Here is a 16,567-nt window from a genome sequence, read left to right as displayed (position 1 = left end):
GATGTATTTAAAAACATGGTAAAAAACTAGAATCCTGTGACATATGGCAAACTCACAACAAATATATCATCCGAGTAAAACTTATTTGGCTTGATATATTAATAAAAACCATACAAATTGAAGATAACCTGAACTGACAAAAGAATCAATTATGAAAAGTGTATTTAAATATTTAAGTCTCCTTACAGATAACTTATTTTCAGAAGACTATGTGTTTTTGTGTGTTTTGGGAGTTTTAAATTAGCTTTAACAATTTTAGTCGTATCACTGCAATGTCTGTAGTATGGCAGTTTATGGTGATGTCTAGAACTGGGGTATCATGCCACAGACATGTGGTATCACATACCACCCGGTCACATTATCCTGACACCAGGCCGACCAGTCCTAACACTAACCTCTTAATGCTGAGCACCAAGTGAGGCAGCTGATAGCATCATTTTTTATAAGTCTTTGATATGACTCAGCTGGGGTTCAAACCTGCAACCTCCTGCATCTGAGATGGATACTCTAGCCACTTAGGCCACCAGAACAGTCTCAGAAAAATGCACAGTTACAAGTATAATTAAAACAACCAAACGCTATGTTAAAGTTTCTCTTTAGACAAGGTCAATGTTTATCTCTGAAAATAGAAAAACATCATGCCCAGCTCAAATAGTGTAATTTTGACTACTCCTGCCAGAATTGGTAAAAATCTCAATAAAAATAGAATCTAAATAAAACTAAGATTTATAAGAAACCCTGAACCCAGATTAAGGACCTGATGATATGAACATCAAAGCATGGGAATGCTAAAAGTCGAGGATATAGCAAAACAGTTAAATCAAATTCATAAAAATTTGTAGGACAAAAGTCCATCTTAAAGGAGACAAAGATCTGCAAAAATTAGTACTCATCGCCATTCTGCCACTAGGAGCAGTACATGTACATTTAATTATGACACACATTAGTAGTGTAGCTGCAACAACTTTCTTCCATAAAACCATAAATTACTGGAACCTATTACTGGCACCCAATTGTATGAAAAACTTTTTAAATATAATTTCAAACCAGCTCTTAAGTCCTACCTTACAAATACCAAAAAAAACAGAATACAGTTCAGTGATATTTTACAAAACTGTTTCTTTTTAAAGTGATACATTTTAATTCTGAAATCAGCTTTTAAATCTGTAATACTTAATTTCTTAGCTTGTGAACATATACCCTGTCCCAATGTCTTGATAACGCTGGACCACAATGGAAAAAAGGTTTTATATACATCTTTAGTGAACCACTTTTTTTGTTGTTCAAAAATGTATCTTTTCGTGTCTTTAGTACAACTATTATTCTTGTATAATGTACTGTGTCAATGTTACTTAACTGTTATGTATTAAGATAATATTATGTATTTGTTATTTGCTGATCCAATCTAAAAACATTATTATTTGGTACAAAGTTTAATTGTCCAAGAAATGTGCAATTATGTAGCAATAGGGGTAGATTTTTTCAGGAATTATAGAATATTATGAAAATTGACACCCATCCTATATTTTAGATGTGATGGGGGTGGGGGGGGGGCATTATTTTAGTAAACCAGAGGCTGAGCATGTATAACTTAGCATTTTCACCCTATCATGACAAATGACTTTTGAGTATAGTTAGAAAATAGACTGAATACCAATACTTGATATATGCATATTATCTTTGTGTCCTTAATGTGACACTAAAATAACCAGTGTTTTTAATTACAGAATGTCAAACTCCACATTCTGTAAAAGAAACAATTAAACTTAAACCACATGTCCAGCATTCTAAGTAAAAGCATTCTTTATTCATAATATCTCATGAACCTTGAAATTAAGAGCAATTCTAAAACCAGTTCTGACCTAATTACTGACGATTTTTTTCCCACATGGACTTTAAAACACTGTATCATTACCAAGTATTACAAGATAACTAAGTTTGTCTTCAGACATTATATAGAGACTGTTACCCTCACTGAACAAAACACAAAAGAGACAGTTATCAAGTGTAAGGTAGCATTTGCAGAAAGTCTTGAACTTCAAAAAGTTGTCCCAAGACAATCAGGCCTATTAGCTGCAAATTTTCCTTTAGAGGGCGAATATAAAGAACTCCTTGTGTCAACTTTCAAGTGAACCTGACAGGAATTAACACAAGCCATGATAAAAGGAATCCAGATTACCAGCATGGGATTACCATAAGAACTTTAACAGCTTTGTCACACATGATCTTATTCATAATTTTCTCTACTAAGTGGAAAGGAGGAAACTGTACAACATGAATGCATGCCAGCTACATGAAAAGTCATCCCACAATAAATTTCCCTGGTTCTGGTTTCTATAAATCAATTTTCTCCATTTAATAAACTATAGAAATCAGCACATAAGTATACTCATGGTAAACAGATGGTTGAAATGTACACATCTCTTCAAAAGCAGTGACCACTACCAAGCATATTTAGGAAGATCATTCATTTCCATGAACTGAGTGACACAATGTACTGAGTGCCATAACTAATTCAGAAGAATGCACATGTACTGCCATGTTAAGAGTACCAATATGTTAATTCTGAACCAAACAACAGGTTGCTATGTATCTTGTTGTTGTTGAGGCTTTAACAACATTTTTCAGCAAATGGCTGGTTATACATGCTAGCCAATTCATCTGGTTGAGGAAGAAGACTGCAAGGCATTAAAAATGTCCAGAACTTCTATATAATTAATATGTGATAACCTGACTCTTCAAATGGTCAATGGCCACAAATAGGTTTGACTTGAATCTGCTGAAAGAACTCTATACTCATGGATCCATCTAAATAACAAAATCAATGATTAAGGTTAAACTTTTTAACATTACATGTTTTTATTTTCATGCAAACATTTTGGCAATGCCTTATTGCATCAATCATGTTCATATGTGCATCAAAACTCTGTTACCATTTAAGCCCAAGAACTTTATTTCTTCCCTCTCTGAAAGCTATCATTAAGTAGATCAACAAAAGATGCTGTATGGTAGAGGTCTTGATGAACATCCAATTGGCCATATAAATATACAGTACAATACATACACATCTGTTACAGGTTCGACAATCCTTCTTTAAACTGGTTTAGATCATACCTAAACCAAAGGTCTCAACAAGTAAGCATTGGCAATATTAGCTCTCAAACTCACACTATTCATTCAGGAGTCCCTCAAGGCTCAGTATTGGGCCCTCTCCTCTTCTTTATCTATATCAATGATCTACCATTAAATAATGAATCCACAAATACAGATTTGTTTGCAGATGATGCAACCTTGTATACATCTAGTTCTGATAATGAAGTTATCCAAATGAGATTAAACTCAGACCTTATTAGAGTCCAAAACAGGGCCCAACAAAATAGGTTGGATATTAATGAAGGTAAACCAAAATGTATGATTTCGGGGACATCACAAAAGCTACACAAGTCAGGGAACCCAGAACTATCTCTTGCAATAAATAATCATCCATCAGAAAGTGTCAAACATGAAAAACTTGTAGGTGTGACCGTAGATAATTTATTAAGGAATGACCATATTGATAAGCTTTGTAAAACACTGTCATCCAAAATTGTCCTACACAACAGAATCAAGAAATATTTACCTATGGAAACTTGAAGACTATACTACAAGTCATATATTTTTCCAACAATGGATTATTGTTCAAATGTATGGGGAAACTGTGCTAAATCTGAGCTTGACAGGATTTATAAACTTCAGAAACGAGCAGCACGCTTAATTTTAGATGCATCTATTGATGATCCCTCAAAAGCATTATATACAGAACTCAAATGGTTCACAATATATGACAGGATAGATTTTCAGAAGGCATTTCTTTTATATAAATGTCTACATGGAACTGCACTGCTGTGGTCATGATTTATGGAGCATGTAATAGCCTGACACTCTGGAGGGGTGTTACTTTTATTGCCCGAGTCATTTAGGTCAAAGACTTTAGGAACTGTTTCATGTTTGGTACTACATCTAGTTACTGGTGTAGATGTCAGCATATAACTGCCTTTAGCACTGGTATTCTGATCCTGTCTACATTTACAGATAATATAATCTAACCATGTGAGACTGTTCAGCCCCTGTATATGTAAGACACATGTTGTTTTATACAATGTAGCTGTCACAGTGTTTTTCTCTTGTTTTCTGTAGATAATACCATTTTGTACACTTGAACTGCATGAAGTCATGCAAGGTTCTGAATCCAATATCTGTTTTACAAACTCAAACTTTTGTGGATCTATATTCACAGTGATACTGTATTTATTTTGTTTGACCCTCAAGAATTCTGGATAAATGTCAGCCATATTGGATAACTCCAAATCATAATCTGCACCATTGTTTTCATTTTTATTCTGAACATGACTTTCCTGCATGGGATTATGTGTGGCTCTGTTCTTCAGGTATATCAGACATACTAAAGCCAGAGAATGAAGCAGAAAAGGTTGAGCTGAGTGTGTTGAGTAAGGAACCTACAAGGCTGGTATTTAAATATGTTTCCATGATTCTGATATTTTCAGCTTGTTCATAACAGTGATAGCAAAAGTATATCAACTCCTTATTTATGACTAGCACATATCCATAAACTTTTGAATGAAACTTGCATAATGTGTTTGAGTTGGTATCAACTGAAGTTCAGATATGGTAAGTGTAGTTCAATTTCAAGTATATCCACTTCGGTAGCCATCTTGGATAACCAAAAATCCTTTGTTTTGAACAGGTTTCCAAATTCACTTGAACAAGAATAATAAATACTTTGTTTCTTCCAAATTCTTTTTGAGTTTTTACAGGAAAACAAACACCTACACTATGGGGGATACAGAAACTCTTTAAAAATTTTGGATGGCTGGGGGGAGGGGGGCACTTCAAAGGCCTATAGCTTAACATAGCTAAAGGCCAGAGAAGTACCCACAAATAAAACCGTATACAGCTCACCGTTCCTAGAATAACTGAAAAATGGGCCGGCTATTGTGGAACGTGATCAGTGTATATTATATCAGCATAAGTGAAAAAATGAAACACAATGAAAATAAAATACATAATGGAAAAATGGAAATAAAATAAGCAATGGAAATTATTTTTGTTTTTATTTTTTTCATTGAAAAAATCAAAAGTTTTTAATAATTTTCAAAACTGACGATAAAAATTGATTGAAACATGCCCTTCTGAGAAGGTATGCAACTGTTGTATGCAAAATGGATACTATCACATCAAATAATGTTCATTGCCAAATGTTTTGATACTATAGAACTTTAACACAATGGAAACAAAGTATGCAGTGGAAATTATTTTATTTGTAAATGATTTGCTTAATTAAGGAAGGGTAACAGAAGGATTTCATCATCAGGTGCATATTCTAAGCATTTTGCATAATATAGAACATAATCATGAGTGTGATTTAGATTTTCAATGTAGCTTTAACAATTTTCCAGTCATATCGCTACGATGTCTGCCTGGTGTCAGGATAATGTGACTGGATGGGACATCATGATATGTGTCTGCAGCATGATGCCCCAGTGCTAGACATCACTATAAAACTGTCACACTGCAGACATCGTTATTGTTGTTGTTGTTGTTTAGGGTTTTACGCCATTTTTCAGCACACGATAGGCTATACATGGCAGCCAGTATTAATGGTGGAGGAAGAACCCATGAAAACCCCGGAAAGAACCACCGACCCTCAAGAAGCAACTGGCAAGCTTTTGCAGACATCGTAGCAATATGACTGAAAAATTGTTAAAGCAATGTTAAAAATCCAAATCACACACATTATAATGACTAACAATATTTTTGTATAATATTATTCCTTAATAATAAACATCTGCTTTTAAATAAGAGTAAGTTTTTATGAGATTTCTTTTTACCCCAATTATACAATACTTCTGTCATAGTTTACATTTTTACACAGCCATGTGCCAGGAAGAGTTACAGTTCTTGCTGTTATGGGTGACCTTTAAAATTAAAAATAATTTGGGAAGTCTTAAGCAAATATCTGTATACATTTTACCATTATTATTGTAAAAAGAACTATTTAAAAAACATGCAAAGGTGAATGTAAATGTTTATTTTATTGGTTTTTCTACAGTTTGAAAACATCGGTTGCCATTAGCTATGCTCAAGGTATTTTGAAATAAACATGTAGTAATATTAACTTTCTGGAATTTACCAGGATCTCATTATTACATATTTGTATTTTCTCACATAAACCCTAATATATTAAGGCAGGTGCTGACCAAAAGTTAAAATATAAAAATAGACTTAATACAAATTTCTGACATTTAGTTATCAGCAGTATTCTCATCACCAAAGGGGAATTTGTAAAGATGTCAAATTGAAAATATTTTGTAAAATACTTTAAACTCAAAAAAATGTTGTGAATTCATTTATCTCCATGTTTTTCCTATGTATGGTAACTTGGGATAAATCATCCCTGACTGAACACTGAATTCACCTCAATTTGATTTAAACATAACAAATAACAATAACGAGAACAAATAACAATAACGAGAACTAACAACAATAACGAGACCTAATCTGTTCAATTCAGAATCTCAAATATACTGCATACACATAGTGCTCCTATTTTGACTGACATGGTAAACACAGGTAAGAAGGATGTTGATATGTTTGCCATATGTGCAAAGAATTAAATGCACCCCCCTTTTCTTTTGCTGGTGTGCTTCACAAAAACTCTGTCAACCAGGAGTTGTGAAATATATTTTGCTGGGCTTTATTTTCTAAACTGCCTTCACAAATGAAGAACTTTAACAATATTCGGAAATAATCATTCTTTTCTGATTTATATATGGAGTAAAATCAAACTTCAAAGAAATGCTGCTGTTCACAAACTTGTCAATAATCTTCAATACAAATGGCTTAAACATTCTCATTCAAGGCAATGATACATAATACATTTTGTTTTCTAGCATCTCTGATTTACCTATATTGGGCTGTTGAACTTTGTGATCTTTACCTATGCAAGCAAATTAGGCCAATGGGCTCACCCAATGCAATCTTCAAAACCCCTCACACTAACTACTGTCAGAAAATGAAGTTATACATAAAACTATAGCTTTTACCTGACCTCTTTGCCTTTTAATTGCTTCAATTTAAACTGTCCTGACCTCTTTTGGCCTTTTAATTGCTTCTATTTAAACTGCCCAAAGGATAGTTTTACATCAGCTCCAACAATAACAGTGTATCGTTTATACATGTTACATGTCACGGGCATATATTTAAGTGTTTCTTTATTTTCTTTTGGAAGATTACTAGATTAGTATCTTCAACTGTGTCAGGGGTTTGAACATGACACACTGTTATGGTAGGTCAACATCTTGAGAGAAAAAATCAGCATTTCATCACATGATCCAAGTTTCTCAGGCAAATTATATTTTTTCAACAAGCCTGATGGACAGCTGATTTAGAATACAGGCAGGGCCCAATCTGAAATTAGAGTGGCACAGGGATCAGGAAATCAGCTTTTTTATAGCACTATACGCAATAATAATGCCTATGTGGTCTTTATGGGGGCGCTCTATTGACATTTTGAACTTCTACAAGAGTGACAGGTGTATGGCAAAGATATTTTGCAACATGCATAAAGGATTAAGCTGAAGTACATTTCTTTAACAAAACAAAAAAAAAATATTATTAAAGAAAGTGTTTTGATAGAATCATTCCATTTACAATACTTATAATCCTTTTAACCAATTTCAGCATTCCTGGCTTCCATCGCATCCAGCCCAGTCAAATGTTGGTCCATGGAACTTGAAAACAGGTCCATTAGCTTCTTTCAGAATTTGAATTTAGAAAAAAGACAAAGTAAAGTCTGACTAAAGCAATAAGACTTTAATTGGTAGAAAAGCATCAATATTGGCTGCCAAGTGTGTGAGATATACCTGAAAGTTTGACTTCTTGTTCTGATGTTTGGCAACATTAGAACATACTATGCAAAACCATTATTTAGTTAGTTAAAAGGTGACTCCAAAACATAAATTTCAGGTTCATGTCTTCCAATGCAGGGCTGTGAGGGGGGGGGGGGGGGGAGAGGGCAAACATAGTGGTCAGCTATTAAGTTTGACAGAAGGCCAAAACATGTTTAGAGATGAAATCTGAAGTTGGGAGGCACTTGTTCCCATGGGTGGGCACTCATGTATCATAATAAGCAAGTAGATGCCATGATAATATCTTGCATGGAATTTTGGTCTTACGCAAAGTAAAATACCCAAGTCTTGCTTACCTAGCCTTATTATAAATATGGCACACATTTTAAGGCGATTAGAGAAACAATGAAACATTCAAATTGCATCTGATCATTTTAATTGACCATAGAGCAACATTTGTAACAGTTTTTAACGATATCTTTAAAACTTTTAATTGATGTGCCTTGCCTGAAATTAAGTGGGTCAAGCATGTAATCAAAACTGGAAGATGCACTGTCAACATTGCAGAAAAAGTGATCCCATTCTAAAGGCTCGAAAATATGTAGCAATATTGAATGTCAACTTTTTAGACCAAAATTTGACACAACATTTTCATAACTTTTTGATCACTGAATATGTCACTTTAATAGGTCTGATCACCAGCCTCAGTGGTATAAACTTCTGGGCTGCTCCTTTGCGGATTGTTAGCACCAACCTATAGACCTTAAACACAGATTATTATATGGTCATGTAAGAGCATTTACTCATCTTAAACTAAATATTTTGTGTTGTTCAACAACTTTATAAAAACATGGTGTGACCAAAGTCTATTCAATCCTGATTATTGAATGCTCTGTGCCTTAACTGTTAAGAAACTTCCAAACGAAGCTTATTTATCGCTATGGACTTTTACTGTGATGGCTGGTACTAAAATGGGTCAAGAAAAGAGCATGTCAGGTCAAAAGGTCAAAATAATGGTTAGCATGAATTTTTTCAAATCACCATTTCTACTGTGACATTACAGTGTGCAACATTCAAACCACTTTATACCAGATCAATGATAATAATAATAATAATAATAATAATGATGCTTTATTTATAGATGGTGACTCATTAGTCAAGGACTATTCTCCCTTGAGGCCCTTTTAAGGAGAGTATAACAATGCACATTATATGAAGATAGCAATAATTAGTGTTTATTTTAACATGTTTAGTATTAAAATACTAAATTCCATTATCTATTAGAAATACATACATGCTCATGATATCTTTTCTTAAATACTCTAATATTTTCAGCAGATTTTACATGTAGTGAAAGCTTATTCCACAGAACTGTACCAGAGTATTGAAAACTCTTTTTAAATTGCTCTGTTCTTGGTTTTGGTATTAGAAGATTTCCATGTGATATTTATCTCAACTGGTATTGTGTTGAAAAAGGCCTGAATAAGTCCTGAAGATACTGTGGTGCAGTTCAATGTAGACATTTATATAAAAGAACTGCCTTGTGAAAATCTATCCTGTCATATATTGTGAACCATTTGAGTTCTGTAAATAATGCTTTTGAGGGATGATCAACAGATGCATCTAAAATTACACGTGTGCACGTTTCTTAAGTTTATAAATCCTGTCAAGCTCAGATTTAGCACAGTTTCCCCATACATTAGAACAATAATCCATTGTTGGAAAAATATATGACTTGTAGTATAGACTGCGAGTTTCCATAGGTAAATATTTCTTGATTCTGCTGAGAAGGGCAGTTTTGAATGACAGTGTTTTACAAAGCTTATCAATATGGTCATTCCATAATAAATTATTATCAACAGACACACCTACAAGCCTTTCAAGTTTTACATTTTCTAATGGATGATTATTTATTGCAAGAGATAGTTTTGGGTTCCCTGACTTGTGTAGCTTTTGTGATGTCCCCAGAATCATAAATTTTGTTTTACCTTCATTAATTACCATCCTATTTTGTTGTGCCCAGTTCTGGACTCTAATAAGGTCTGAGTTTAATCTCATTTTGATAACTTAAGTATCCAAACTAGAGGTATACAAGGTTGCATCATCTGCAAACAAATCTGTATTTGTGGATTCATTATTTAATGGTAGATCATTAATATAGATAAGGAAGAGGAGACGGCCCAAAACTGAGCCTTGAGGGACTCCTGAATGAATAGTGTGAGTCTGAGAGCTAATATTGCCAATGCTTACTTGTTGAGACCTTTGATTTAGGTATGATCTAAACCAGTTTAAAGAAGGATTGTCAAACCCGTAACAGTTCAACTTTTGCAGCAGAATTTTATGATCAACAAGATCAAAGGCTTTCTTGAAGTCAAGGAAAACAATCCCAGTCATATGTCCATTATCCATTTCCTTCAGCCAAAGATCAATTAATTTGGTAAGTTCTGTTTGGCACGAGTGGTACTTTCTAGAATGACCATGTCTGAAAAGTTTTGACATAGGTGTTTCTCTGGGTTTGTAAATAATGACCTACCAAAGAAATATGGATGTACAAGTATCCAAATTAAGTGAATAATCAGCATTTAATAGTAAGGGTAACCAAATTCTGAAAAATGCCATAGGTTAAAGAAATAGTTGGTATTAAAAGCATACAAGACTTGAATGACTTTTTTTAATGTTATGAGTCTATGCTCTTAAAATAAGTAACAGAAAAGAGTGAAGACAATAAGCTTTGTAAAATTTAACAAATAATTTATTTCCCTAAAATACTAAGTGAAAAATAAGAAAAAAAGAACTTATGCTTTCGTGAATTAATCCAAAAATGATCCAAGAATTATAAACACAAGTCCTATCAATGAAAAGTTCTAAGTGAATCTCAGTTTGAATCCCGATGAAATTCAAGATGGAAGGCTATGATGTCTGTAATAACCTATGAAGTACAGATGTGTCAACAGTCTCTTGCTGAATCACAGAAAATATTATTCCAGTTTTGAATTCAGTATAAATTCCAGTCTTTGTCCAAGAATTATATCAGAGCACTTTTGTATTTCCAGAGAAAATAATCACTTGAACTCAATAATTTGAAGAAAAGAAAATTCAACCCAAACTGGTCACAACATTATTTAACATCACTCAATGTATCATGTGTTTAAGGGCCAAATGACAAGCGTTTATAAAAACATCAGTTATACTACAAATAAAGATGCAAAACAGATCCTGGGATGAGGGTCAAAAGTTCATTCTTCTGGAAAAAAATAGAAGTTTGTTACCAATTGGCACATGATAAATGTCACATAGTCCAGGTATGACCTTGACTCAACTTAATGATTCTTACGAAGAGAAAGATAAATTTTAAAAAAATTAAAGTTGTTTACCAAAACAGTCACTGATTTTGGAACAAATCAGCAACTAAATACCATGTTTTCATTACCCATAGCAGACAACAAAACTTTAAAAAAAATTATTAAACACTAACAAACAAATCAAATTAAATTAAATATTCATAACATTATAAACCCTTTGTATTCTTCAGGACTGATGTTAACCATTGTCTTAACTTTTAATTTACTACTCAGTTTTCAGATACAAGAACATGTACAACTGAAACAATGAATAGCACCATGCATTTTTTTTATATCAGAATTGCCTGGATTATGTTATTATTTTGGAGTAAATCACAGCAAGATTAATTCTAATGTACAATCTGGGATGATTTACACAAAATTATCCTAGATTGGAAAAACATGGGGATGCTTTTCAGTCCTTTAAATTCACTTGACAAATGTTGGAATATCACAACATTTACTTAGTTTCAGGTACTATACAAAATGTTTCAAACTTTGATATGTTTACCAATTCTCCTTTGTTGACAAAAAAACTGCTGATCTCCAAATATCAGAAAATTTGACTACATGCTATTTTTCGATTTCAATTTTTCAACTTTTGATCAGCAACTGGCATACTATTTTAGGGATTATTGGGGGGGGGGGGAATAAATATGCAACAATGAGACCTAGGTAAAGAAGTGAGTTTTGAGAGCACTCTTGAATGGGATCACTGTGTCTTTGTGTCTAAGTTCAGTGGGCAATTCATTCCACGTTGCTGGGCCCTGGTATGCAAAAGAACGCTGTCCATATGACTTTGTTTTCATAGTGGGAATAATGAGTATACGATTGTCAGAAGAGGAGCGTAAGTATCTTGCTGGTGTGTACACATGGGTGAGGTCGGATAGGTATGCTGGACTAGAGTCTGTCAATGAAACGTGGCACAGAGAAAAAAAATTGTGTTTGATTCTGGATCAAACAGATAGCCAGTGTAGGGTACAAAGCAGCGGGAAGGTGTGCTCTGATCATGGTACTCTAAGTATGATCCAAGCAGCTGTGTTTTGAACTTTTTGAAGTTTCTGGAGTAGATATTGAGATGAACCAGACAGAACTGAGTTGCAATAGTCCAGTCTTGAAAGTACTAATGAACATACAAGTATTTTAGTGGCATCAACTGAAAGATATTTGCTAATGGAGCTCATGATATGTTGGTGCAATGTGAGAGTACTGTCCAGAGTAACACCTAGGTTTTGTACTGATTGTGTGAATTTAATGTTGGTGTTGCTGATATTTATTGTTTGAGGTAAAGGATGTGACTGAGAAAGTTTTTGTGTTGTGATCAGAATAGCCTCAGTTTTATCATCATTCATCACTAACCAGCCCAGCAAACTTGAACGACCTTTCATCAAGATATATCTGCATGGAATCGATAGGAATATGATTTATTTTCTCAAAAATCATGAGTATAGTATTCATCAAGTCTGTAATCCGCTGACAGCCAAGACGAAAATACACCATTGCTGAAATTTGACCTGGATCTGGCCATTTGCACCCAGAGTCACACGACTATACAAATCTCACAACCAACATGTCAACGACATCAAAAGTCATATAGTTATGTGATATCGACAATAAACAAATTTCTAAAGTTGTTGTACATAGAATTTGGACATATTATAATGAAGTCGCTTAATGTCTGTAAATAAATATAACGCACACATACTTCTTAACATATTTATTCTGAGAACGACAACCAGAAACCTTTCAGTATTGCAGCAGGGTGGAGAAAACCATTCTCAAGAAGTACAGAGCACATGTGACATTTTTGTTGGTATCACGTAACTATCATTTTGACATGTGCTCTCTGCATAGTGAATCTGGTTTTCTTCAAATTGCTGCAAATTTACAGATTTTCCATCGTTATTTTCACAATATTTTGAGAAGTTATGTTTTTTCATTTTTCTATACAAATAACATGATTTTCATTTATATGTTCGATTTGTTTTCCTACTGCAACTGAAGAAATTGTTTATTTTAATATCACGTGACTGTATGATCTCTGATGTCAGTGACACATAGGTTGCGAGAGTTATGTAGTCACGTGACTTTGAATGCAAATGACCAGATCCAGGTCAATTTTCAGCAACAATGTACTTTTGCCTCGTCTGTCAGTGGATTAAAGACAGAACGAATGCTATGATCACAATTTCTAAGAAAATAAATCATATTCCTATCGATTTCATGCAGGCATCTCGATGAAAGGTCATTCAAGTTTGCTGGGCCGGCTAGTAAGTGGCTACCCCAAGTCAACACCAAATGGCGAATTCAAACTTTTCAGTAGGGAATGGACTCTGACCCTACACCAGAACATAAATGTCCAAATATCAAAAATGGGGTGGCAAGGGTCTGAGGAAACTCTATGTATGCCCAATTACAACTTTTTTTTAATAGAAATGACACATTAAAATATTGATAAAGAATGTATACCAGCTCCAACAACTATTGCATCATACTGCGTCTTCGGTTCCCTCTCTTTTGTCAGTAAGATGCTAGGAGCTGTCTTTGAGAAGCTTAAATACCGTATAGGCTTCGTAAATAAACAGTTCATTTTGATGATGGCGTAAAGCAAAGCGAGTTATCAGGAACCAAATCCAACCAATTTCAGTCGTAAGAGTTTATACTCAGTAAAGCAGAGCCAACGTGCCGATGTTTCTTATTATGTAAATGCAAACAATATCTTATTAAATTTGTTTACGTCAGTAGAATTCGTCTTCTAGCTATATAACTCTTGGCTGCAACGACCTTTTCCAACTCTTACTTTCCGTCTTATGGTCTCACTGGATAGTTTCGTATTTTGACACCCCCTGATTTTTAAGGTAGAAGGCATGAACCTAATTATCGCAAACCTAGCATTTATAAATTCACACATAATCTAAATCTGTAATGTAGTTTAGATTTATTTTGAATTTGTCTTGGAAATGGGTTGGCTTGTTGATGACTGCCTGTCAGATGAGAATTGGAGATCAAATGCGTAACTCGGGCTGCAAATGAGCAGCCGACATGGCTTACGTATTTACGTGTGTCTGCTACAGAGATAAATACCTAAAAATCTAGATGGTTGAGGGGTGATGAAAAGTATGCTAATTTGTTTTAGTACTAGTGAATATTATTCATGCATAAGGCACATACTGATTTTTTTAGCTGCCTTGTCACAGGAAAATATTCAAAATAGCTATTTCCTGGCAAAAATGAATGTAAAATTTAGGGGTTGGTGGCAGTGTTGGTGTAGTATAAAAACCACCAGTTGCATCAGGAATTAACCTGATTGCTGCAGTCAAAATCTCACGTGTATGCATTCTATAAAAAATATTAGTTTGTTTTTATTTGTATCTTCAGTGTAAAATTATTCTCATTTTTCTGGTGATTGTTGGATGACTAAAATGCGAAACGTTACGAAAAGTGCATTTAAAATTAAAATAACAAAACAGAGACAAACAGCCATACATACAATTACATTTTTATAAAGGATATACAATAAATATATCAATGTTTTAATTAACATTTTATACAATTTTATATAGTGCCTTGGTATTAAGGCCATTATCATACAAAGTATCTTACGAATCCAATAATTTTCTTTTATGAGTGTGTTCATGTCTTCATGCACAATATCTATTGCCATAAAAGAAAAATCGAGTAGAGTGATTATTAGTATTAAAATTTATTGAAATATTAGCATTTTATAAATTTGTTTGTCCAACATATTGCATTTTACATTTTTTACAGGTTATCAAATAAATCACATCAGTTGATATGCAGTTAGTGTTGTAGAGAACATAGTTCTTTTGTATTGGTGTGTCTAAAAGAATTATTTTCTCTTATATTTGCACATTGAGTGCACTGATGTCTGTTACATTTAAACGATGACAAATATCTTTTTTTATTTTCTGTCTGTTTAGTTCTAATTAAAAACATCTTGCAAATTCTTGAGTCTTCTACAAGCATTAATTGGTCTAATTTTGTAAAGTGTTTTGACACTGTTTTTATTTGATAAATTTAGGAGACTACAGTATTTATTAATTATAAGTCCTATACACATGTATTAGGTAATGAAGAATTATATTGTATTGTGAAAGGAAATATAATTTTCTCTGTTGTACATTTTCCTGTATTTAAAGCCTCATGTTGACTAAGATTACATGATTTGTTCAGTGCAGAATTAATTATATGTGTATGATAATTTCTGTTTTGGAAATATGTTTGGTGCATATTAATTTCCTTGACATGACTATTTGTAGAGATAGTTTATCAATATTTATTATTACATTTACATCAAAAACTGAAACTTGCGCACTGGATGCAATATAAGTTAATGTAATCGTCAGGTGAAAATGATTTAGGTGATCATAGAATTTTGTTCAGTTCTTCTGATGAATGGTTCCAAATCATCGAAATGTCATTTAAAAATTTAAACCAAACCAATGTATAAAACTTTTCGTTTTGAAAGAAATCTTTTTCTAATATACCCATGAAAAAGGAAGCATATGAAGAAGCCATATGACTACCCATTGCCGTACCCATTATTAGGATGTAATTCATATTATTTTCCAAGATAAGTTAAATTTTTTTACAAATATCTTCACTAGATAGCGTGATATTTTTAGAATAGTTGTCTAGAAAATATTTACACGCTTTAATGCCATCTGTATGTGGAATGTTGGTATATAGTGATGTTACATCTAATGATACCAGGATTGACTTATCACAGTGCTGTCCAGCCTTGTTAACACCATGGGCCACAGAAAAATGTTTTTCTTGAAGCCGAGAGCCACAGCAGAAAACTGAAAAGCGACGACTATATAGCTGCTCAAGCTCTGGCGGGCCATTTAAAATCAGCCTGCGGGCCGCTGCAGGTAGGACAGCACTGATTTATCAGGTAGTTGTGAAATAGACTTAAGCTTTTTAATGAAATCAGTAGTATCTTTAATGTATGAAGGAAGCGATTTCATTAAAGGTTGTAAAACACTAAAGAATTATGAAGCAAACAGTAAATGCAAAACTAGTTGCACAGAATTATCGGCATTTGTGTATTTTTTAGTCGCAATTCTAAAATTTAATATATTCATATATATATATATATATATATATATATATATATATATATATTGACCAACCCGATTGATTTTGATTTTCAGTTTAGTTAATACTTCTGTATCACAAATTAAATTATATTGTGCAATAACTCATTCTATATAGGATTTAATATATATATTTTTGTATATAAAATATTTCCAGAAAGATCCTTTTTGCAAATGGTATCCTTGTTGCGTAAAAGAC

The 16,567-nt window shown here is 33.3% G+C and overlaps 1 protein-coding gene across 1 annotated transcript in view; it reads right to left on the bottom strand.

Annotated features, from left to right (window-relative positions):
- The window catches only part of LOC149794759 (pyridine nucleotide-disulfide oxidoreductase domain-containing protein 2-like), a 158,294-nt gene extending 144,235 nt beyond the window's left edge, over positions 1 to 14,059 (bottom strand). The window contains exon 1 of the mRNA XM_089964391.1: positions 13,718 to 14,059. Within this exon, the coding sequence (XP_089820517.1) occupies positions 13,718 to 13,838 (121 nt within the window). The 5' untranslated portion in view covers positions 13,839 to 14,059. The remainder of the gene's footprint in view (positions 1 to 13,717) is intronic.
- Between the last annotated feature and the right edge of the window lie 2,508 nt (positions 14,060 to 16,567).

The sequence above is a fragment of the Sinohyriopsis cumingii genome, chromosome 7, assembly GCF_028554795.1.
Source record: "Sinohyriopsis cumingii isolate HCF-2022 chromosome 7, ASM2855479v2, whole genome shotgun sequence".
In the NCBI taxonomy this organism is placed as follows: domain Eukaryota; kingdom Metazoa; phylum Mollusca; class Bivalvia; order Unionida; family Unionidae; genus Sinohyriopsis; species Sinohyriopsis cumingii.
This window is presented reverse-complemented; position numbering and strand designations above follow the sequence as displayed.